This window comes from Pyxicephalus adspersus, chromosome 2 (genome assembly GCF_032062135.1).
Source record: "Pyxicephalus adspersus chromosome 2, UCB_Pads_2.0, whole genome shotgun sequence".
Classification (NCBI taxonomy): Eukaryota; Metazoa; Chordata; class Amphibia; order Anura; family Pyxicephalidae; genus Pyxicephalus; species Pyxicephalus adspersus.
The window spans coordinates 41,758,335-41,784,999 of record NC_092859.1 but is presented as its reverse complement, the minus strand read 5'-3'; the positions used below and the strand labels follow the sequence as shown (position 1 = coordinate 41,784,999).

Here is a 26,665-nt window from a genome sequence, read left to right as displayed (position 1 = left end):
TTTATTTTTAAAAGCTAACAGTTACAACAGGCATATTATTATGTTGTGTAGTCAAGCAAACACAAAAGGTATGATGTCTAACATCAAATGTCCCCTAGTGGATACGATCAGAAACATGTGTGTGACAAGAGATGACAGAGCTGGGGGTGATAGAGAACACATGCATTACATAGGTTCACGGGGGGATTGATAAATGAAAAACATGATGTTTCCTTGAAGACTTCAATATGTATCTGAAAATCAATGAAAATAGTTTTCTCTTTCCAATACAGGTGTGGAAAGTTCATGGTTTTTTAGTAGATATAAACCCTAATTGAATGACATGCTGCTTTTTTTAAATATCTTTATTATTACTTCACCCCACACTATAATAAAAAATACAATGATGGTTTTATTTTTTGGGCATTTTAGGCCCGAAAATGTAATAATGCAATTGTATGTGTGGGGGGTGAAATTGTGTTTTCCAATTTTTTATTGTTTTATTTTTATGTATGTTTAGTTATTTTTTATTATAGAATATTATAGTACAATAAATCATTTTATTGTTTAACTGAATTTGATTTTTTTTTTATAGTTTTTTCATTTTATAATAATGGTATTTGTTTTACCTTTATTTTTTACTAAAACTATGGCTGACAAGCCCCCAAAGTTTAGTTTGGTGCAAGCAGACAGAGACATGTCCCTGGTCTGTCAAATGCCAAGGAGGTAATAAAATGTCTGTTTTCACTTTATTTTCATGCTTCCACTGTCCACATGCAGTTTTAGAATTGTATAGGTTTCCTGATTGTGACATTAGTGAACCATGGATAATTAAAGGATAGGAATGGTAAAGCAATGGTCCTTTAAAACAGACACAATGGAGTGTGACAGGAAATCCATCCAAAGCAAGGAAATCCTCTTTTACACGTTTGTCATTTCCCATTGGAAATTTTCCCTCTATTCCTCTTTTGGTGAGAGTGGAACATTTTAGATTTACCCTCACTTTTATTTCTTGTGCCAGTGGTAGGAAAATTAGAGTAAATATCCAAATAGCCAAAACTTATTTCTGTTTCAATTTCACACCAAACTATGTTAAGTAGATGTAAATCAGCCAAAATGGAATTTCTTTTTGAAATGCATTTTGCTGCATGGAACCTGACAAGTCCATATTCAGAACCATTGAAAAAAATCTGCATGCTTAATTTTTGTTACTTTCCTCACAGCATAAACAATATCTGTGAACAGCACTTTATTTGCTGGCTCAGCAATGTGGCTTCCTATGGACTTCTCCAGCCTGATTACCGAACTATGAACCAGCATTAAATATTAATAATCCATTATATAGCATCCAAAAACCTCCAAAAAGCTTCTCCTGAAAATGTGAAATGCTTTGCTGACTTTAGTAGTGTGTTCCACACATACCTGCTCCCATTCATTCAGTGCTTGAATTGTTTTATGGGTAAAGACTCAATGTTAGCCTCGATATTGGGTGGTTTGTGCATGATATATGATTAGGATCAGACAGGCTGAATATGCAATTTTTTATGGCAGTCTAGGATAATGTTTTTTACATCTTTCAATATATTTGAATAGATGAAATAGGTATATTTCCAAATTGGCATACTTAAAAGCCAATTTCATGGTTTCCTAGTAGTTACTTTACTGAAAATGTTTCTACTATTTCATTTATGCTTTTTCGCTGGATCTTCACTTTAAGATTTTGTAAAATATATCTTAGTTACTTTTTTAAATGCAAACATTTAATTTACTTTTTTAATAGTAATGTTTTTTTTCCTAAACTATCTTGAAAGACACCAGCTAGGAGTGGGCCTCAGCCTCCACCCAACCAGAGCATCTATGAAGACTTTGTGTGACCCCCATGACTATAGCTCTGTGTTCAGGGACCCTAAGATCGCACTAAATTCCTTAACAAGGTCAAACACTGAAATTCTCCAGTTGTGGACAATGGCCTTTACATCTGCATATAATTAAATACAACATTTGTATAATGATTGGTTTGAAGCTGAAACCTTGAGGAATAATGGTAATTTTGGAGCATTACCAAAAAGTTAATTCACCCATAAAATTTGTTCACTAACAAATCCATTACTTGTTTTGATATCACATAAAAAAGTTCATAGATTTTAAACAGTGTAATTTTTACTTGTACAATGGGAAACACACATTATGAAAAAGCATGAAAACACTTTTTGTATACATTTCCTCCTCAAAGATGGAAAAGTAAAATAATAATTTATATACATTTTATTTATAATCTGAACTTAATCTCATTGGCTAGTACAGCCATTTAAATAGTTGATCATGAGAACACAGAATTGGGTCTACAAAATGCTTTCCCTGTATAATTCAATTTACAGACATTTCGTGGACACAGTTTTAATAGTTCTTACATGACAACAGTCAAACCCTAATACAAAAGGTAAAATTTATTCATCACAGGGCCACCACTAAGATGTCTGTGGTTTGGTGGCATTACCTTATGCCCACTTTCTGGAAATCTTGTTTGTATCTTTTCGCTGTACAAAAAAATTTGCTAATATTAGTGCATCTACTTTTTTGAAGAGGTTTTTGTGATTACAAATGATGACATATTCTGAGTGGGTGTACATGTGCAGCAGGTGTTATAAATGAGGAAATGTGCAGCTGTGGTACACATTTTGCACCGTGGCCCAGAAGAGATTGGATACGTCCTTGAATAAATCCCATACAAAAACATTAAGTGCTGGGAACATTTATGAAGTGGAACATTTCTTTTTACTGTTAAACTACACAAATCTATTTTTTTCTAGCATTTAAAAACAGCCTAGATTATTTTTGTAACCTGGTACTACCTATAAGAGCAGACATGTATAAAATATATATAAAGCAGGGTATATATGAAAGAAGTGACGCTGTGGGGGCTTGCATAGGTTAACAAGTGTGGTAAGTCTTTGCGTAACTGAACCTTTATTTGCAGACAATATGAGATGCTTATGGTGTGCTTCTGAGTTCCTTTAAGGGTGCTCCTACCTGCTTTCAAGATACATCAAGCTGCAGTTTCCACTGACTTGTATAGGAAAATAGGCAGTTCTAATTGCCCAAGTATACAAGAAGAAAACAGTGGTGCGCCCCCATGCAAACTAAAGTGGACTGATCTTTCCAGACATTAACATCCATAAAAATGCTACCAACCCAAAACAGGTATTCTTAGTTTAAACTATCTTATATTTCCTCTTTTGACATTTTGCTCACCATTTACAGCCAGTCGTAAAGTGACCTGCTCCATCAATCCAGCCTGCTCATTCTTCAGCACCAAGGTATATCTTCCAGCATCTTGCTCTACAACTTCCCTGATCTGCAAGAAGTGAAGGGACTGACCATACTTTCCATACGTGCTGCTAAATGTTATCGGTTTCCCGTCTTTAAACCTGAGAAAGGAAATGGAGGTAAAATTTGTACTGTGCTCAGCATATTTCACAAGTGTTTCCAGCTTGGCTTGTAGTCAATTTCCATTCCCTGCCAGCTGACTTACAGCCTACTGAAGCCAAGATTTAAATGTTACAATATAAGTCACATTATTCAAACTTCTTCATTTATTTCATATTGTACAAACGGCAACAAAAAGGGAGTATATATAGGATAGTTTAATTTATCTTTTAGGTCCAGATTAGTTGAATGGCTAAATCTTAAGATTTTTGTTCAGTGCAAAAAAAACTCACCACTTCATCTTTAATTGCAACTAATCAGCAGTGCAACTTGATGACAGTCATTTTTACAAGCTGGTGTAGTGGACTATTTTTTGAGCATTCACTTTCTCTGAATCAAAATAAAACAATAAAATGTAATTCCACGTAAACTATTTATACGGAAATAATTTTGGGTAATATTTTTGCAGATTCATTTTGTTCTCATGCTGTTTCTGATGTTCTTTCTCAAAAATTTCAGACTCAGAAGCGGATGAATAGAGCATATCTCATCTTATACGAAACTTCTGTTGCAAGAAATGCCTTGGATTTTACTTGTATCTTTGGAAAAGGAAGTAAGCCAATCAGACCTGCAGAGAGTGAGATCACTGGAGACATCTTTTACACCATTGTCATATGGAACACAACTAGGTTCCCACAGAACAGCAGAAATGTTTGAAACTGAATAGCATGAAAACCTAGACAACTTGGCCAAAATTAGGAAGTGCCAGGATGTGTCAGTTAACCTGTCAATAACACTGAAATGACTAGTTGGTGTACCTAAATACCTGTTCAAAATTTTTAAGACTATATACTATATATAATATATTTTAAATACTGTATTTGTATCTGACATTACACAGATGAATACTGACACCTTCGGGTTCCAGTGGCATCTCTGGTGGAGACTTATTTTAACAAACTGGATGGCATTCAAAAATCTAGCAACCTCCAGACCCTGAGGAGTGCCAGATTTTTCAAAATTCTGGATTTTTTACGGTTATATATGCTATATATATTTAACTTAAAATGACTACCTGTACAGTCCTTTAAATGGATGCTAAATCCATAATGGGGCTATACAGCAGCAAATAAATGAGAAGGAATGAGCAGGAAAGCACGTGCAAGCAAGGATTATGGAGTACAGCCCCATCAAAACATAAACAGCGCCTCCAAAAAACAGTGTAAATTTGAAAATGCGCTCCGAAATCCATGCAGGAAATCTATAGGAACTGTATTATCGATAGCCGGATTTATGAATGCCAACCTATACCTAACATAAGATTACATGAAATCACTTTTCGGTGGAACTTATATTACCAGCTGGAATTGAGAACTACCAGCAACAGTGTTAGCTGGTGGCTCCCAAAGGAAGAATTGTTTTTCTTTAAGGTATCGCCATCATGAGAATTGTGCTGGGGAACAATAATAAAAAGGTGGTTGAAAGGAAGGGGTAAAACAGCAATTTAAAAACAATAATTCACATTTTGGTAGGTTGGGACTGTGAGTCAACGACTGGCTTAATTTATGTCCTGGGGCTGTTATGATAAAGTGTCATTGCTGTATATCTGAACTGTCTAAGAGCCAGGTTAAGCACAACATTGGTCTCTCTATTTAATTATCCATGACATAAAATAAATGAGAATCCCAGTAGAGCTCACCGGTCATTATGACATAATGACTGTGACATTTGGGCTGACATGCAAACTTGGGAATGCAGATCCTGTGTAGCCTCCAAAATACAGCATATAGAAAGATAATAAATGTCAGCAAAAGCAATCAAAATGCAAGCAACCACTAAAGAATGAAATTCCAGTTGTAAGTTGAAGAAAAACTCTATTCTCTTCATAAAACTTTTTTTTAAACATACATATCTACCAGCCAATTTAGAGGTATATTTATACATTTTTGCTAGTCTACTCACCCACCATAAGCCAATGTTTGCTTGTCTTTCCACCAGGTTTACTAACATTTCCCTTATTAGGAAACCTGATTTTCACCCACTTTAACCCGTGAAAATATCCTTAAACAAAAAATGCCTAAACAAAGTTTAGACAATTTATATATTTTAATTGGATGGAGTTATGCTTTAAATTTAGCCTGGGTATAAACACAGAAAAACATGCTAAGATGGGATAAAACTAAATAAATACTACAACTTTACTAAATATTAAGTACTTTTTTTACATCAGTGAACTGCATACAGTTGTCAGACTGAAACATCTCAAAGGTATCAAATACTGAAGTCCCTTCAAAATGCTTTATAGTGTCTTAAAACATTGAACTCTTCAAGACTGGAGAGGATACACTTTCATCAGTGAAGCTGGCTAATCCAGCAGACCTGGAATGAATCTGGTCCAGGAATGAAAACATTTGCTAACAAATAGCAAAATTACTTTTAAATCCTCTCCAGGTTTACTGGATCACCCAGCTCCACTGATAAAAGTGTATCCTCTCCAGTCTTGAAGAGCTTTAATAAATCAGGCCCATTGACAGAGCTCCAAAAAAGTACATACTAATATATGAGAATAGTACATTTTAGCCAGTAAAATAGGTAGACATCTTTTCAACAAAATATTTTTTTACTGTACCACTGAAAAGCTGGCATTGGATAGGCGGTCAGCTTCACTGGCAGTTTTACCATCTTGTCTCCAGCTGTGGCTTCAATGACAGTGTCCTCCTTTGTCTCCACAGAAATAAAAGGATTTTCTATGTAGTAAAAAAAAGTAAACAAGTGAGAAAGAAAGAATACTTTCCCATGAATGAAGTATGGATAAAGCTAAGTTCCTAAAGTAGCTAAATTTGTTGTTTAAATACATATACTTATTGTGGACACTCCCAAAAATGTAATTCTGTTCAGCTATTTTTGTGAACCATACACCCCTGTCTGACAGCACAGCCAAGTCTATGATCTTCCATTGTAGTAAATTTTAGTAACACTGTTTACCCAAGTCAAGAATGAAGAATCATGTTTATGCCATTAGACAGCACTGTATAAATCAAGCAAACCCAGCTTTAGTGTTACTACATATGGGATTGCAGGATGCCAATAACAGGACAGATTTACATAATTTTGTTAGCTGTCTGTAAAAAAAAGTTTAAGATAGTGTTAGCCATAGGGAGCAATGAAAATATATTTCTAATATTAAAGCATTGAATTTTAAGCAGGATGAAATGGAGAAAGGTGTACCTGGCATGCTCTTTACAGATTTACATGTCTTGAATGTCTGGATGTTTTTAAAGCCCACTAATCTTTAATTTAAACCTCAATACATTCAAAAACCAGTTATTTAGTTTTACACAACATAGTATGATGCTATTTTTTCGAATAATATATTACATGATTGGTATATTGTTAGAATAATATATATTTGTACAAGGTGAGGAGGATGTGCTATGTCTGTATTCAAGACTTGCATGTCACACAGTTGTTATTAAGATCCTTTTTTGCCTATAACATATACGCAGATTTAGTTAACCTGTTAATGCAAGTACTTTGTGAATAGTGGATGTCCTAAGGTGAGATAGGAGAAATCAGAGTAGTAGGAAGCCTACCAGCATGCAGAAACTTGGGACCCTTCTTCCCTCCATGGAAGTTGTGTTCTCTCCCCTCTGTTAAGTCAGAGCTAGAGTTCTGCAGTCACAAGTAACATAACTTTTGCTAATTGTAGAGCTGTAGAGCTGACTCAGCAATGGGTATGCCAACTAATGCAAAATCCACTGCTGCCACAAAAAGAGCAAAAGTAGCACAGCATAATGGCAGGAACAAGCTCTTCCACTCAGGTTGTGGCTGCTTTCCAACTCAATGTAAAACCTTTTGTTTTAATTCACCTAGAATCTATTCAGCTTATTTAAAATGGAAAGTCTGGTAAACTTTGATCAATTTTTAGTAAATGCCTAACATGATTACATGTGTGTTTTGACTGGAAAAAAACATTTGCCTTGAGGCAAGTGAGTTCAAGGCAAAAAAACTTATCACCTTTGATATGTTGATGCATTATTTATTTTTGTTGTTTGATAAAATATATAACTATCTCCTCCAGTGATATATAAAGAAAAATATATATACGAAGGTGGATATTACATATAATACAACTACATAAAATGCATCCAGTGACTTGATATATATATAAAAACAACAGAAGACAAGATCCCTGTCTGTTCAGGCTAACAGGCCAAAAGTGTTTCAATCACTTTTGGCCAGCCAAAGTGCAGTATTATCAATATGTGATAATAAGAATAATGATACTAATAATATTGAATAATTCATGTTTCCTTTAAAATTCAATGTGAGTGTACTTTAGCAGACCAAGGACATTAGGACAATAACCAGATCAACTAAACACACATTGCAGTCAGTATTCCAGTACAGCCAAGAGTGTCCCACTAGTCATTCTAGAGAGTCATGGGTATTCATGAGTGTATCTAATTATCATACTAATTTAACACATGTGCTAATCAAATAGTGTTAGGAAATGTCTGTAAAATAAACATATTTAAACCTAATGTATATTTGCTCACCACCATCAAAAAACATACACAGAATCTTGTGGTGGACCCATAGGGGTTCGTGCCCCAGACTGGATGACCATAGCAATCTCTCCTGTCCATCACTTAGGAAGGTGACTAAAACAGATTCTATTACACTTTTTATAGATAAGAAGATAATGATGTTTTAAAGTTTGATCAATTGGCTGTTCTCTGAAGACCTACTTTTAAAATGCCAGTTGCTTGGCTGTCATTCTGAGCTTATGATTTTAATGCTTTCTAAGTTATTGCTTGGCACCAGTTTTAAAGAAAATTAAGTCTGAGTAAAGTAAGAACTCCTGATTTCTACACAGAAAGAGACATTCAATCAGCAAGGCAGCATGAGAACCAACATTTCAAGAGAGATAAACTGGCATTCCACTAATCAAAAGTGGGAATCAATTGGCCAAGGCTTTGAAGTCAACACATGCGATGATGACATCATGTCACACTAAATAATTACATGACACTAATGATATGATGGCTATAGACTGAAATACCAGCCCCCTTTAAGTGCCTCAACACAAAGATGTCTGCACATGTAGAAAATCCTATATATCTGAAGATACTCTGTGGCCTGCACACACGAAGGTGCCTAAACACATGGAGGAGCCTGTATATATGAATATGATTGCCGAGGTAAATGGATTTGCATATATGTAGATGCCCTACATAGTTCTTAGCCTATATACCCCCAAACGCCTACACACATGTTGGAACCTACACACATGATATAACATGCAAACATGGAGGAGTCTGTACATATGGAGGTGCCTGCATACATAGTGGAGTCTATGCATTAAAGCTGTCTGCATACACAGGAGCCAGCATATTTATAAATGTGTTTGCACATATGGATGATTCTGTACTCATGCAAGAGCCTATATATAGTTGAAAATAGGGGACCACCTGTAGATGGCTCAAAAATCTTCAAAGAATGGTTAAAAAAAAAATAGTAATAACGAATATATTACATTTTTTGACTTTTCCAGGGAGCAGTTTTAGGAAACAAGAGGAAGCATTAACTAATGCATATTTAGCAAGTGTTGCGATTGTGCAAAAGTCAGAAAGTAAATTTAATTTATCTTCTGTGTAACCACATGAACAAAGATCAATATACGGTTAGTAGGACAGTAGGAAAGTACTTACTAAAATGTTAGTTATTTAATTTCCTTCCTTTCTGTTTCCTCTATCACCAATTACCTACAAAATTTAAGGTAAATTCAGTTGATGATTATAAGAATTCCATGCTTCCATTATTTCCTTTTGTGGGGTGAAAGGTAGCAAGGAGGGCATTCCAATATCACCAGATTACAGACAAACAGGTTTGGGCTTCACAATCAAACTACTGCAATGTTTAGATTAAAAACTAAACTTCATATCGGCTGAACTCAAGGCAGTAAGTTTTGTAAAAGACTTGTTCTCAGCCTCTTGAAATCCCTGTATAGCAGCATACTACCACATAATAAACTGTACTGTCCCATTCATTCTGTACCGTGCACAATGACCTCCTTGCTCTCCTGGTATTGCCACTTGTCACTGTTTGCATGACACACATACTTTCCGAGGTCTGATTCAGTTACTTCAGGCAGGATAAGAGTGCTGTACATTTCTGTGTGGATGTCCTGGGGGCGACGGTCAGAATGTTCTATCGCAGGACGGTTGTTCTGCAAAGATTAAAAAGTGGTATTTTTTTTTTTTACTAGAGCACATGAAAATCAATTTTACATTTTGACACAGGCTAGGAGACTATATGAAGGAGCGAAACTGTCTTTACCCACTCAAAAGTTTGATTGGCAGCTTTAAGCAAAATTTCCACATCAAAAAGCTCATATTGTTGCATATTATGGCACACTTGCTTGCCAAAGCATCCCATGCCGAGTATTGTTCTAGGTTTTATGTCTTTGGCCATCTTTACCAGCCAGATGGGAATGGAATAGTTCTGGCAAGTGGGCAGAAGGATGAATGGCAGTGGAGACTTAATAGCCTCTTGTGCCCGTAAAGACCCTACCTGTCAGGACTTTTTACTTAATGTACTTTACTTGAACTTTATCTGTCCTTCTGAAAATGCTGAAAAATTGCTTGTTATGTTCCAATGGCTTCACCACATGAAATATGTAATTTAGGAATTCTGACTTAAATTTTACAAGCTAAATGCTTGTTTTAGGTGAGAGACTTTTAAGAATTGAATTCATAAACAGGAAAGCAAATGGCATTTTTGTTGGCAGCCTACACTTAATTATCCAAGGTTTCTTTTAAGTACGTTTTCAGCTCTAAATATGTACAACATATTCAATATTGTTTCATATTGTTATTCTCACTTTTACCAGTAGACAGGAAGCTACCAGATTGTTTTATAATGACAATATAATATTAATCCAGTGATCCTAGCATGCCCAATAGTTAGAAAATAAACAGAATAACTGCTTACTAGTCTTTTCTCAATACAAAACAGGATATGCAAAATCGCTAAACACGCTAGAGACTTTTATTATGCTTTTGTTCACGTACGTTTATTCTCCTTTCCCCTCCTGCATCTGTTAATCTGTGTTCCCTTCCTTTATTTGTTCTCAGTAGTGTAGTACAGGGTTCCTTAAACTTTCTAAACAAGCTTTTGACCAGTATGAGTAAAAAAAAACCCAGGTTCCCAGTAGGAATAAAAATGGCCTGATACCTGTTGTTATTGTTTGGCATCAATGTGAGGAATAATGTCACATTTTTAGTGTCAGTAGGTGGAGTCTTATCTTATCATTATCAGTGGGAGCAATAGTGCTAATGAAGCTCTCCAAGGCTGGAGAAGATTCACTTTCATCAATGAACCTGGGTAATCCATCAAACAGGAAATAGATTTGGTCCAGGATTGAAAACATATGCTAACAAATTACTTTTAAGAAATTCATTCCAGGTTTGCTGGATCACCCAGCTTCACTGATGAAGCGTATCTTCTCCAGTCTTGGAAAGCTTTAATAAATCAGGGCCATTATGTAAATGGGAGATTAGTTTCCCATTGGTGTTACTGGGGAAACATTTCTCCAGCACAACATACTTACACATTACGGTACACTAACATTCTGGTATGCCCTTCTCTAGAGATCTGCTGACCAAGATCCCTCTCATCCATGGTCCATGGCTGCTGACACCCTCTGCTGGTCTTTATCTGGGCACAGGCCCTTTAATGTGCCCCTAAAGATAAAACTCCTGTCCTGCACTTTAGTTACACCATCCTGGTAACTCCATTCATTAGAAGCTCTGCCGTATTTTATCAGAATTTGTGGGTTAGAACTGTTTGGGGGCTGCTTTATTAAAGAAATATTGGTTCACATAGCAAAGTAAACTGATTCCTAACAAGGAAATAATTGTCACCCCATGTAAAAGTAAATCACCCCATGTCTCTTATTTTATTATAAATATAAATACTCTTCTTTGTCTATGATTTCTGTTGTACCCTGTATATAGGGGTCAGGATATTCTAGTATACATGAACAGTCCAGTTCATTAATCAGACATTACAGTTTAAACCTGCAGGACGTTACCTGATTAAAAAATCTTTTACTACTGTAATGGCAAATCAATTCAATAGGGTGTACAGTTTAGAAAAGTATACAATTTTACCTTTTTGCCAGGGTAATCCCAAGTAAAGTAAACTGGAGTATTAAACTCAGCAATCACAGTGCAGTTCAGTACAAGTTGGCCTCCAACGAGCAGCTCTACTGTGTCCTTAGGAGACAAGTACATGTCATAGAAATGATAACCTATAGATAAAGATATTAATTGTAGTACTTGTAGTATTTGATAAACAAATAAGAAAGCAATGTATTTAGATTGAATTTTAAAGATTAATATGCTCTGCACATTACTTACTCCAACTGTTTTTTTAGATATAAATAGGAGAAGAGTAAAATTTTGTGGCAGGGTTCTATTACTTTAAAACAACTAGGCAACACACTTAAAATACTTTTTGAAGTTTACTAAAGGTCTTTTTTATTTCCATAGTGGTATATTATCAACAGATTATTTTGGACATGGGAACAATAGGAATTGCTTCTAATAGATTTCACAGAATCTGTCCAGAAGGCATGTAATCTGCAAAGTCGTAAATTATATATTATTTTTGGGTAGGATATAGTTAGTTGTGGTTACTAACATGGGGACATGGTACTATTAATAGCTATTTTATGCTTAATTACGGTAATTGTGTTTCATTTCTGAGATATAAGGCCTGTAGTTACCAACTGGACAGAAAGCCATTGACATCAATATAATGGCAGAGGTTTTAATACTCCATCACCCTACTAAACTTGTAGCTGTCTTTACCCTTGCTGTCAGGAAGTCAGATGAAATCTCCCCAACTAGGATTTGTGGGGGAATAAAAATGGGACAGTTGTTCTAAACCTTCCCTGCTTAATCCAAAAAGTAATTAACATTTTGATTGGGTTGTAAGAAGCTTTATAGCAATGTCTACATAGACCAGTACAAGTCTTACCTGTAAAATGGATAAGGAAATAATTGGACACAAATTCCTTTTTGTCAATGATGGTCATGCATTGTACCAGAAGAGCATCTCTTATCAGATCGGCAGGGACCAACATTCCTTCTTTGTTGTCCCATAAGATACTCTTGCCATCTGGTATAATGACTGAAGTATGCTAAAATAGAACACAATGATACATAAATTGTATTTGTATATTACATATAAGCTTTACCAATAATTTAAACTGAATGTTATTGGAAAAGAAATGATGAGTTTTGTTTTTCATTACTGATGATTTTCTTTAACTGTCCCATTTACCTGATACATAATTTGTGACTTTGAGGTGACATTTCTCAAGAGGATATACCATCACCATAAATAAAAATGACTGAAGATCCCTAAAACTTTTTAAAACATCTCAAAGTCCCTCCCATAGATGGATAATATTTTCTTTTGTGGAGATTCTTTTTAAGGAAAACTGTTAGGAAAATTATACTTCAAAACCACTTAGGCCTAGTAGCCTGCCTTTATACACCCCATACTTTATTGCTTGTAAAATATTCAGTGGGCAACCTGTGATGAGATTGGCCAATGTCCTTTTCTGAGTCAGCAGGGCCCCAGGTGGTACTTCCCTTTAGTGACCTGTCATTTTGTGGACCCCATGGCTTAGCAGAAGTCAGGAGTGTGGCCAGTTGTGGCAGCATTGTGGCTCCTTCACAGGGTATGTACCAGGTAGTACACTAGGAACAGCAGTGTCACGGGGAGACTGTTAAGTTTAAGGCTTGTGTACATATTGTCATGTAATCTTATTACATGTACATTACAATGCATTATGCTTTGTATTAATGTGTATTGTAGTGGGGCAGCCTTTTTTGAATGGGCTCTTAACACATTGCAATGGACATTGTAATGCCCCTAAACTTTTTGTTAATGCAGTCACAGATTATTTCACAGATTATTTCTTTTCTGTCGTGTTGAAAGGTCTGTAGTTATGAGTGTAAGAGGGTTTTTTCTCATGGTGTTTATGGTTAATAGACAGATGGATTCACTATTGCATACCGTTTGTAGAGTGACATTTAGGTCTGGAATGGATACTTGACATGGGACTCTGGTAGTGTTTTTATTTATTAAAATGGTTCCAGATGGGTTGACAAATGGCTTTTCCCAATCTAAAATGAAAGTAGAAAAAAAAGCATGAGGATGACATGAAGGTAAAGTCCAGGTCCATTACAATAATTGTTTTTAAGAAAAAGGGGAATATAGTGTGGGCCTGGTTTATTAAAGCTCTTCAAGGCTGGAAAAGATACACTTTCATTGGTGAAGCTGAGTGATCCTGCAAACCTGAAATGGATCTGGTCCAAAATTCAAAACAATTGATAGCAAATTGTAAATGACTTTGAAGAAATCTATTCCAGGTTTGCCAGATCACACAGGTTTATTGATGAAAGTATATCCTCTCCAGCTTTGGAGAACTTTAATATATCAATCCCTATATTTTAGCAACAGGTGTACATGTATTTTACTATATTTAGTAGTTTTGTCACTAGGTGGTATTACTAGGTTTATTGCTTGTATAATGTTCTTCTGAGTGGAACTACATGGTTATGATGTAATTTCCTATCTCTGTGTGCCTTTTGTTTTGCATTAAAACAAGAAAAGCTCAGTCGTGTGTCCAGCATCCATCTTCACTAGAAAGAGTATGGTTTAACATCAGCTTCCTAACTAATACAAGCACTAGGAAACTTGCCTACACACTTAGAATGACATGCACAATTCTATTTGAATCCAGGGTACCAAGAAGAAAGAAACCTTTAAAAATATACTTCACTTACCTTGTACAAATACGTGAACACTTGCAGCAGTGGTGCCCTTCACTTTAGCACTAATAAATTTGTAATGACAGCAGTAAGATCCTGAATCACTAGCCTGGGATCCTGTTATCCTAAAGACCTTGCAGTATGGCTTGCTGGGTGTAGCTTCACAATCTTCTACAATCACACTCCGCGTGCTATTTGTGCTGCTTAGTTCTACTTCTGAGTCCTTCTCCTTTGTATCAGATTCTATAATGCCTCCTGGCCACGTCCACTGCAGGGGCAATTGTCCCCTAGAAAACAAAAAAAGATGGCATTGCAGTCATGATATCAGTTAGTAACAGGATGACATATTATTCTATATTATACACCTAAGCAGTTGAACTCATATATTTATAAATAAGTGAATGTTACAATCACCATACATTCATTATTAGTGAATCATCTGCCTTTTATGAATACTAATATATATATATATATATATATATATATATATATATATTAAACAGTAACCTCTTAGCATTCACTGATACTGTCACTAGCACTAAAAAACTATGCTATGACAATATTGATAAATGTTGCAAAAACGTGGTAAATACAGAAGCAAGAGTGAGTTTGATGTATTTGCTACAATTACTAAAAAACTCACTTCCAGAGATCATAGGAGTCCATAAAGTATATAACACATCTGTAGATCTTTGAATAACTGGTATTTACACAAAGCTAAAATATCAGTTATGTGTGAAGTCACAATGACATGTAAGTAAAACTCACTTTTTTTTCTGATCTGCGTCTATCCATACTGTTAGTGCTCATGTGCATCACTATAAGCTCCAAGTCATTATAAGCTCTTGAGAATGTTATCAACCAAGGTAAATATTTCTTAAAAAGCTTTGCTTAAATATATTGCTATAATCCTTCTCCTGTTGCTATGCTCCTGTTAAAAAATATGCTTTTCAGTAAGGGAGTGCAAAAAGCAATTATGATGTGTCAGGTGCCATAACTCTAAGAACCCAATTGAATTTCAGATTATTGAAGTCAGATCTCAGAAAACTGATGTTCAGAAGCTGCCACAGGGGTACTGAACTTTGTGCTTGTGCTTAAAATACTACTGTTTCAAGCTGGGTAGCATTTCAAGGTATGAGATCATATCTGGTGGTGCCTTTAGGTATCTGCTATACGCAGGTTCACCCTAAAGCTGAACTCCAGGCAAGCAGTTAAATACACAAATTGAATGCACATGTGTGATCTATCTTAGCTGCCAAATGATTTAACATTCTGTCCATCAACCTCTGTGAATCAAACCTTTTTGCCAGATAGCAAAATCAACAAAGTAATACTACTTTCCCTGCTAGAGTTAATAAATGCAGTGCTGTCACCTCCTTGTCCATACCCTGCTGAAGGAGCAAATCATCATTTCTGCCCACTCTTCTCTAACCTCCTGTTACCATATTCTCTGTTAGAACATTTGCATACAACAGAGTCAGATTGACTCCTAGAGCTGCCTTTACCTGTACCAATCAAAATTCTGCTGTGTGAGAAGATTGATATCAGGACAGTTTAAAGGGCCTAATCTAGTTGTATGTACACCTGATTTATTTTGCAGTAACTTCCAACTACATTAAACAATATTTTTCTATCTGTTTATGTCTTCAACTTCATTAGCTACAGAGGAAACAGTTGCGCATAGATTGAATGTAACTACTGAATTTTTTAAATATAATATTTGTGTATTTAAAATACTTAGGCACAAGGTCTTGATTTTTTTTTTTTTGGTTCTGATAATACAGGGCCAAAGAAGGTACTGTATGTATGCTACAGAACTAGTTATTCAGCATTACGGTTTAGGTTGCAATCACACTTAACATTACAATTTGAGGGCTAAATTGTTGGGGAGGAGGTTGTGAGTGCTAAGTGGGGTTATGTTATGTGTTAGGATTAGAATAGTGTCAGGTTAGGGGTTAAATGTTAAGTACACCACATACAAGGTCTGCTTATTCAGGGATGTCTTACTCCCCCTTCCCATGTAAAAAAGGAAAAAAAAACTGTGGGGAAAGTCAGGTAACATACTTACCTTTCTCCTAATTTAAGCTACGTACACACGTCAGATTTTTATCGCCCGATAATCGGCATCGGCCAATTATCGGGCGAAAATCTGCCGTGTGTACAGTCGGTGTCGTCCATCATCCGGACGACCGACCTGCCGGATCCACGGACGATGGACGACAGCCGATCATAATGAAAGTGAAGGGGAGAGCGCGCAGCAGGGTGCCGCTCCGTCGCTCTCCCCCTCTCCATAGAGCATGAACGGTGCTGTATGTACAGCACCGTTCATGCATCGTGCACTCCCTTGTCGTTGGAAAGGATCGTGAAAGATCCTTTCCAACAACAAAAATTGGCAGTGTGTACGCAGCTTTAGGTACTGCAAGGGTAACATTATCATTCATTCTTCCAAATCCAAAGTTCCCCTAAATTTTAAGAGTTAACATTACAGTACAATACACTGTTTAGATTTAGGCTACTTAGCAGTCTACTGGAAGGATGGAAACCTCATCTCACCTGGACAGAGAAAGATTAAAGTAAGTCTATTACCATTTTATCCTCAACAGGTATTTCTTTAACAGATTTGTGCAGCAAATTTGGATGAGAGTGGTGGCCCTCTGAGCATTTGTAGGGTTACTGTAGGGGTATGTTAGAGAGAACAAATTTTATTTAACTTAGAGCTATAAACATTGCACCGATAAATTCTTGCATAGGATGTCTACTGTACTCTACAAGCTACTGTAGTGCAAAGTAACCTTGGCACTGGGGTGCTGGAGTGGAGCAAGAGAAAATGTTGTACCTTATTTTGTACACTTCAAACATTATGTATTAGGACTTTGAATTAGATTTTTTTGAATTTCTACTTTGTGCTTTTCTCACAGCGTGAACCCATTAGAGTAAAAGTTTCAATTCCACCCTATAGGTCACTTTATAATAGATGTAAAATCCTTTCACATTCATAACAAATTCTTATTACACACTCACTCTTCGTTTTAAGTTTAATGACAGTAGAGGGAATTGACATACAGAGAAAATATTCAGAGAAAAGTAGCTGCTCCAGTGTTGTCCACAGCAGCCCAATCATTCCTTGCCAGCGATGAAAATGTTCTCGGAACACAAGCTGATCTCACACCGAGACTGCTTTGCTGAATCAGGACTTTGTGGTTCCAAATTCATGACTCAATCATAAGGCTACAGATCTTTCCTGAAAATAAAAAAAATATCCCCCCCATGCAGGTTGGAATCCCATTCTCTCTGCTGGATGAACAATCGTTATCTCCATACGGCACCTGCACCATACTGATTTCACAGTAAAGGGGGTTAATGTAATCCAGTCTTTTCAGGGGTGGTCTGCCGTTATGATATCGCATGGCACAGCTGGATTTAATTATAGAAGTAGGGGAAAGCATTATAAGCATCAAATTTGAATCGGAAAACGGAGAGGAGAGATGAGAAGATTGGCTTACCTCCAACGAAGTTCCTTAGTGGGGAGAAAACCAAGATCAACAGCCACCCTAGATTAGGAATGAGTATAATAGGGTCCCCCAGCTCCAGCTAAGGGCTCCCACCTTCAATAACAAGCAAGGCCCTGGCACAGGTTATGTGTGAATCACAGACATTGCATGAATAATGTACTAATGACTGACAGAATCTGAGGAATGAAAGGTGAAGCTATTTGAACTCAGGGTTTTCTTCTGAAAATATTCCAGTTTTAAAAGTTCACTTCAGAGCACTCTGCCTTTTCACTTCAACATTAAAGAAATGTGCAGTCACTTCTGGAGGGCAATATGGTGCCTAAGCAAGAGAACTTTTTTCTTGTAGGATTTAGTGTCCCACTCCTAAGTCTTTGAAGGAACACGTGGAGCATGTTTGGGTGTGTATATTTCTTGCAGTTCTTACATTTTGTGCCATATTCTAAAAACATACAAGAATGTTAAAAATGTCTTTCCAGATTGGCCTTAGAGTCTATAGATCTGTGTCTGTCTGACTGTAGGCAGCCGAATTGCTCTTACAGTGCACCTTGTACCCAAAAATAAAGACATTAAAGCATTAACATATAAATAGCAAGCAGTAAAAGGAGCTTTAAAACTATATATATATTATATAGTTATATATATATTCTTTATAGAAAAGGCTGATTAAAATTAGAAAGAGTGATTTTACCTTACAGGATAGGGAAAGTAATAAAATACATACAATGCTTTTTAACCCTAGTACTATATCTACATTAAAACAAGTTTAAATTTAGTTCCACCTTAAATTCTGCAGCACATAGATATTTTTAAAGAATACTAACACGATTCCAAGATTATGGTGCAATAGTAGGTAATAAAAAAGATTTTACATTTCAATGCCTCTGTTGGAAATTTAAAGAGTAATTTCTCTATAATGCCTATAGCTACAGAGGTGAATGAAGGGATGTTTGAACCTCCTTTACCCCTCCTTACTTTACATCCCCCTTCCTCCAGAAAACATGAAAAAAGGTTTCCTGTTTTAACACACGTGTTAAAACTGGGATTTTAGCCATTAAAATTATTTAAAACCCCAACAAAAATCTTAGATGGTAGTTGCAAGTTTTGGTCACATGGTATTTGCATAACTGTATTTTAAACCTATATTTTTACAGAAACAAATACACAAAAACTAATGCAAACACTCACAATATAATTCACTTTTTTTTTTTTTGCAAGGGGTAAAAGACAAGTAAATAGATACCAAATATGTCAAGCGTTAAAACTTTATGGTTCCAATAATGTACTGAATATTGTCCACACTGTGAAAACTTTTATAGCTTACAAATGTAGAGTTATTTATAATTAATGGTAATTATTAGTGATGCCAAATATGTGTTTGTCCTGGCAATACAGCATCTTTAAGTACGTGCTTGGGAGTGGAACTATTGGTCCTTTTTTTTAAAAATAAATTTTATTTATTTTGTATTTTGACAAATGAAAAATGAAGATCTTATTTGGTTCTGCACAGAAACAACGACCATCTCATAACCCATGTACAGATGCAAAATAAACACTCATGATCATTTTTTGGGGGAAAATTTTATTGTGTACAGCTGTCCATGGCAGATCACTAAATTTACGAGTGGGCATGTCTTTTTTCAAAGAGGAGAACAAGACGGGGTGCTTTCTGCTCCTTCTCCACTCTCCAAAGAACTGAACAGCGCTCTCTGTACAACATTTCTTTGTTCTACTGTCACCGGAAATGATCAGGACCTAAGGACTGATATGCTAAACCTTATTTTTGGTCTTGGCTTAAATACACTTTAAATATAGGTTTCCATCTTCTGAGGGTCACTTTTATACAAGAGAGAAGTACCAGTAATGCATGCAGAGATCAAGAATTATAGTGGTAATTAATTTAACACATCTCCCCCTTCAAATGATTTGTGCTGTATAACAATACATTTAATTCAGTAAATACAAGCATAAATACACAAAGCAAAAGTGCCCCATAATTTCTGTCACTTTGCCTTGCAATGACTGCCAAAGTTTCCGCCTACTGGAACTCTCAACTTGTGGTTTAGTTTTGTCATCCAAAAACCCTTAATGAATATTCTATACACAAATGAAAAAAATGCATTTACAGCGTTTTGTTTTGTTGTGTCATTGTTTTTCATTGTATTTTTAATGTGAAATTATACGGTGGTAGCACTTGACTTCCATAATGAGCAGCTCCAGGGTATTATCGTGGAGCACAAAATAGTTCCATATGTTCTCATTTGGCATTTGAAGTTTTTTTAGTCAAAAATGAATGTTTTCTGTTTCTGCTGTATGCTTTTTATACAAACTTGGTGCTTCTTTATGTTTTCTGTGTCTTAAGAAAGAGCCATTTGTAGGCAATTCCATATCATGTTGACATGAACAGGTTCAGTTCCTTCTCAGATGATAACAAAATTGTTGTCTTTGGAATATTATGATAGTCAGACAACTAGCATTTTTTTAGAAGGTTGTCAGCAATAGCAGGCTACAGATTGCTTTTAGTGAAGTTTTTTTTTACGTTACCGCTATGATTTTGGCCTTTCATAGTCATCTATTTCTGGTGGGCTATTTAAAGACTCCTTTACATCTGCTGAGATCAGGGGCTGTTAAGACTCAGCAAAGTATTAAAATCCTGGTATATCTCACCCAAAATGGAAAGAAGAAATTCTAAATGTTACTAGACACAGCACAGCCAAGACAATGATACATAACTGTTCTCACAAGCCGATAATATTCAAGTGTATGCTACATCATGATACCTTCAAACTTTTTGATACGCTCATGACAACCAAAAACGATGCTTTATGTGAGGTGTAAATTTATCTAACTTTTAAGGTATCATTTCCTGGCTGGATAGATGCTTTGTTTCTTTTTGTTTTGGTGCATGTACATCAGAAATCTTACTTCAGGGATGAAAGAGAACCACTCCCAAGTAAGGCCATTCTTTATGTATATAGTTTTGCTCTACATATTGCATTGTTGGTTTTCTTGGTTAGAGTAAATTTTCATCAAAATCTTCATTAACCATACACCTTTCAACTGTTGCTGGACAGGCCCAGAACTTCCATACATCTACTGTGTCTTTGTGTGAAATCAAAGCTTTTTCTTTTTTTTATTATGTCTTGCTATGCATAACAGTTCCATAGCACAGTAGTTAGTGATACAGATGGCTATTCTAAATTCCCAGGGTAAATTTCCTTAATTTTATGTATATGGAGCTGGGCTAGCTTTTTCATGATGGATGGCTTCCAATGTTATAAAATTTTATTGGATTTAAAACTTAAAATCTGGTTTGTAACTTTCTCTGCAAGTATGCTTTAGATTAGCTAGAATAACTCCTCAGAAGCAAAAAATATTTGTGTATGAAAAAAAAGAATTAAAGTGTGTTCAAAAAGTTTTGGATAGAGTAGGTAAGAGTTGGAATCCTTGTCCCATTTTTTGCTGTTCCGACGACACAACAGTATGAGCATACCTGGAATCTTCTAAGGCAGTGGTCCCCGACCTTTTAGAACACTAAATGCACAGACTCCAGATGGCACATGCGCGGGGAGCCGTGTGTCACCTAAAGGGGAAGAAACTTCCCCCCAGATGCCATGATGCCAGAACCCGCCCACTCTCTGAGCGATGGGAGAGTGAGTGGGTTGTGTCCAGGGACACAATCCACCCACTGCCCTCCGCCTGCAATCCTTACGGGAAACATGGTTCGTGGCTCTGGCCGGTGTGCCCCCCCAAGCGGGGTCCTTCTCCTGGAGGATGCACCGGCCAGAGCCGCAGTCCAACTGTTAGAGGGTCGGGAGTTGGGGACCCCTGTTCCAAGGAGAGCGTAACCTTACGTTACATAAAAACGCAGTAACCATTGGTTGTCATGGTTACGACCCTAATGGTAGCTTACTTACTATGGTGGATGGAAGTAGTCCTCTTTCCAAATTGTCAACCAGAAGATGATGTTCAGAGTTACTTCATCCAGCACTACTCTCTCCGCAACAGTGCAGCCAATGCTATATTCTGCCTCCAGGAGATCCTGCAGGGACTGAGGGACTGCCAGGATCCCACCATGTGTCCTTACAGGTGAAAACTTGCTGCTCATAGGGCCCCAAATAGCTTTGAACAGGGTCACTCGTGGGCAGTGCTTGTAGTTTCTAAGGTAAGCTGCATGTACGAAACCATTGGGGTCATCCTAACTGAAAAGGTTGGAGTAGAAAGGGATAGAGAATCAGAGAATGTGGGAACTAACTCAGAGGCTGAAGCTAATGGCCCAAAGTCGGAGAGTTCCTAGCACTACATCTTTGTTCCACTGACAACCATACTAGTTTAGATTTCCACTACTTTTGAGTTTTGACTTTTCAGTTTGGGGTGGAGCTGTTATTTTTAAAAATGGTCCACACGAAGCTTTCAGCCTGGATGCCACTAATTCTAATGTAAAACTAATGTTCTTGACATCAAGCAGTTAAAGGTGATACGTTTATATTGGAGAAAGAGAATTCAGGATTAATTTTCCAACTTGATGAGTTCCGAAATTTCAACTTTTCAATACTTAGCGTATCCAGAGTTGTATTTCCAAAGAAAACTGGGAACGCTTTCAAATTCAATTCATTACTGAGCTGGAAAAACAGTGCCCTCCACCTTGGATCCCAGACAGCCATAAGTGATTAGTTAAATATTTTTCTTTTTTTTCTCTTGGATATTAGGTCCTGGGGCTAGGATCAGAAAGCAGTTAAGGAGCCAAGGGTTTTGCTTTGGAGAACCTGAGCACCCAAAGTTCATGTTTACTCATAGGGTATATAACATTTTATCAAGCAGTTAACATTAGGTTACATACCTTTCAAGATACTAAATACCTTTCACAAAAACCCCCATGACCCCTTTAAAACTAAGAAATTATTATTTTTTTTATTATTATTAATATTATTATTATATAGCACCAACATGTTAAAAATAAGATATTATTATTAATTACTATTATTATTATTATTATTATTAATAAACAGTATTTATTTAGCACCAACATATTACGCAGCACTGTACAATAAATAGGGGTTGCAAATGACAGACATATACAGTGACACAGGTGGAGGAGAGGACCCTGCCCCAAAGTGCTTACAATCTAAGAGGTGGGGGAAGTAACACACAATAGGAGGGGGGATATGTATGTATATATATTTACCATGGAACCTACAGTTTGGCTTACAGTGTTTAGACTTCCGATTAAAAAATGTGGTATGCAATTGTTTTCCCCTGCAACCCTCATCTGATATTGTATATGGTACGTCTCCCCAGTTGTTGTCCCACTTACATCTCTGACATGGTTAAAAAATACTCCCCCTGCCGCTCTCTCCGCTCCTCCAATGACATACTACTGACTTCCTCACTCATAACCTCATCACACGCAAGGATACAAGACTTCCCTAGAGCTGCTCCAACTCTCTGGAATGGTCTTCCTCGTCCTATTCGGCTTGCTCCTACTTTCTGCTCATTTAAAAGTGCAATCCCTATTTAATGTACAGCGCTGCGTAATATGTTGGCGCTATATAAATCCTGTTTAATAATAATAATAATAATAATAATGTTTCAGTCTTAAAAACATAACCATCAATTCTAATATAAACCTTCATCCTAAGCAGTACCGTGTGGAGAAACTGCTTGGAAAAGTGCTAGTGTGAATCTGCCCTTAAAGCTACTATGTATAGACCAACATAAGACTAAAGGTTCAATATCTTCACCCCTGTGGTCCTCTGCAAACATTCTACAGACTTATTTAACATTCTGAGCAATAACCCCGAGTGGGTAGTAACCCCGCGGCCAGGGAATGGCAGGACACTGGAGGACGCCGATGGGGCCATGGAAGTCTTTATTTTTTATTTTAGCTACCCCAAGTGTGGCTCGGGGTTACCGCTATCAGCTGTTTATTGTACACCAAGCCACACTTGGGGTAGCTAAAAAAAAAAAGACTTCCATGGCCCCATCGGCATCCTCGAGTGTCCTGCCATTCCCTGGCCACGTCCTCTTCCTCTGATCTGTCCCCCTGCGAGTGCGGTGACGTTCCCCCGGAGTTCCTGGTGATGACGGTGTGTGTGGAAATGTGGCGGGGATTTAACATTTTTTGTATTAAATTCAATATAAAATAACTGAATTAAATCCAGTACTCTTGTTGTTTTAACAGATTTTTGTGTTTTTTATTTAAAGTTTATTTATCAAATTTTTTACATTTATTAAATATTGGACATATTTCGGTGAGTTATGCCTAAGATCTACAGGTCTACAATGTAAAACAAATTTTCATGAAAGACAATGTACCGCTTTTAGATACATAAATCCGGACAGAATTGAACCACCCAGGAGGTAAAATCTGGCTTGTAAATTTGCAACTATGAGTGGTAGTCAGGAAACTCCTTTAATTATGGAAATGTGTTATGTCAGCATCATAATGTACAGATGTATGATTTCCCTGGCATTTCTGCCAGCCATCTCTTAACACCTTCTTTGTTGGAACATGAACTGATTGGCACCTGAGTGCTTCATTCTCACACTTCAGCCCTTGTTAAAGCGAACACTTTCAGCTTGGTTTTATGGATGATGTAATCCTAAATTATACTGATCTGTTTGTGTTTTACTTTTGTTTCAAGCTTCTAAACCTCCTATACTGTAACAAACTGCACTGACCCCTCCCGCTGGGCTCTCCATTGCCACGGCAATGAAGAGGAGGCTGCAAAGGCTTATGGGAGATTGACATCATCAGTCAAAGAGAAAAAAAAACACTAAACTTGCTGACTAATCAGAACAGTAGGAGTGGTTTTGAGCCCTGATTGTCATAAATGTAGAGCTTTTTTCTCTTTTTCCAATGTGATGTCACCGTCCTGAATTACTGCTGTCTGCTAATGACAGATGCAGTGGGGAGGGGTTGACAGGGTCACTACAGAAGGGAGTGACAACAAAAATTAGGGTGGCAACGGGCTTTTAAAATTGGGATGGCAACAGATTAGGGTGACAATGGGCTTCACAGATGGGAGTAACAACACAGAATAAGGTGACAACACAAGTTAGGGTGACACCACAGATAAAGGTGACAACGCAGATTAAGGTGACAATGGGCTCCACAGCTGGGGGTGACAATAAAGATTAGGGTGACAATGGGCTCTGCATATGAGGATAATGGTGATGATACTGTGCAGGGGTCTGATATGGCAGTGGGGTGTGGGGCTCTGAGCTGTGTTTTGTGATGGTGACCTGATCTGTATCTATGACATCAGCACCAACCAATTGGCAATTTGCCACACGCAAGATGGCTGCTTCCATGCATATAATGAATGTTTTATTTTTCATGGATGCCAGCTGACTCCACCAGCCCCACTAAGGGGACTGGCATTCCAATACAAGAAGGTAAGAGAAGATATCTTATATTAGTTCTGATGTTAGAGTTTAGGTCCGCTTTAAATGATAAACACCAGTAAAATATTTCTAAGTATATACTAGATATTATTGTTCTAATTTTGCCTAGACATACAGTTCAAATTATATACTATGAAATGCATAGGTAGAATTGGAAGTACAGGTTGGCTGACATATGCAGCAGAATTCTACAGCAGGCACAACTACCCAGAACTGTTTTGGCTGCTAAATCATGTGGCTTCCACAGTAAAAAAAAATAGTTACAAAGAAAAACAAACTTATCCAGATCTTTCCCAGAAGCAGTTGACTTTTAATATAGTAATGATTAAATCAATGTCAACACAGCATTTTATACAATGGAGAAAATGCTTCAGTTTGCCTCATTCATACAAGTTAAGCAAAGTTTTGGATAACATATTTTTTTAATTACAAAAAAGTTGGAAGCGTTTAAAGGGAACATATGCTTTGCCCATGCACATAATAATTTTCCCTCAGCTCCCCCTCTGCTCCATTTGGCTACTGGAATGTAAGCGAAATATCAATGTTTCACTTCCACGTGACACTTCTAGTGCTTAGTGACTGGCATCTCAGACACCCAGTAATGTCGCGTCTTGGACCTTACACATTGTTAACTCCTGGCAACTGAACAAAGCAGTGAGAAAGGAACGGTAAAGTGAGTATCTTTAGCAGTGGGTGGCAGCACCTTAAAGTACTAAGCTTCCTGGCTGTATGCAATACATCCCAGAATAAGTGACAGTCTACAGTTAGATTTTTTTTAGCACTGAGCAAAATAAAAAATATGTGTTGTGGTTTAGGCCTTTTTTCCTTTTATTTCTTCCATCTCAGTGCTGCAGATTTTCTCCAGCCTTTTTCAGTCATGCACACATGTACTCTTTCCAATGATGGCTGCACATTGCCATGGACCAACCATCTGATAGTAACAATGGTGTACCTTTATTGTTCAATGTTCAATGGGCCTGATTTGTTAAAGCTCTCCAAGACCAGGAAAGATAGACTATTATCCATTCCAGCAAACCTGGAAGGGATTTCTTAAAATCATTTGCTATTATTTAGCAAATGTTTTCAATCCTGGACCAGATCTATTCCAGGTTTGCTGGTTTACACAGCTTCGCACATGGCAGGCTATCTTCTGCAGTCTTGGAGAGCTTTGATATTTCAGGCCCAATATGTGCCAGTATGGACTCTTCTAATCTCCACAGGGTGAAAATACTGGAGAGCATTTACAGGCAACTGGATTTATTGACTTCATTGACTTTGAGTTTAGAAATAATTTCATTCCTCAATTTCCTTTTTTTTCACCCTTTCTTTACTTTCTTTCTTTGTAACTAACGTTTTCTGTTTTTGTTTTTATCTTACATTTGTTTTTATGAAACAAATACCACAATACCAATACAATACATAATTTGAAAGCGTTCCCAGTTATCTTTGGAAATGCAACTCTGGATACGCTAAGTAAAAGTTGAAATTTCG

At 36.8% G+C, this 26,665-nt stretch overlaps 1 protein-coding gene across 2 annotated transcripts in view; it reads right to left on the bottom strand.

Annotated features, from left to right (window-relative positions):
• The window catches only part of FLT4 (fms related receptor tyrosine kinase 4), a 137,640-nt gene that overhangs the window by 36,600 nt on the left and 74,375 nt on the right, over positions 1 to 26,665 (bottom strand). Inside the window, exons 3-9 of one of the 2 annotated variants that reach the window (XM_072400574.1) lie at positions 14,274 to 14,545; positions 13,501 to 13,610; positions 12,454 to 12,616; positions 11,583 to 11,722; positions 9,466 to 9,637; positions 6,035 to 6,152; positions 3,232 to 3,407 (exon numbers count right to left, since the gene is read on the bottom strand). In XM_072400574.1, coding sequence (XP_072256675.1) covers positions 3,232 to 3,407; positions 6,035 to 6,152; positions 9,466 to 9,637; positions 11,583 to 11,722; positions 12,454 to 12,616; positions 13,501 to 13,610; positions 14,274 to 14,545 — 1,151 coding nt within the window. Of the gene's footprint in view, positions 1 to 3,231; positions 3,408 to 5,104; positions 5,563 to 6,034; positions 6,153 to 9,465; positions 9,638 to 11,582; positions 11,723 to 12,453; positions 12,617 to 13,500; positions 13,611 to 14,273; positions 14,546 to 26,665 lie in introns of those variants that run through there. The other variant, XM_072400575.1, reaches the window with a different exon arrangement.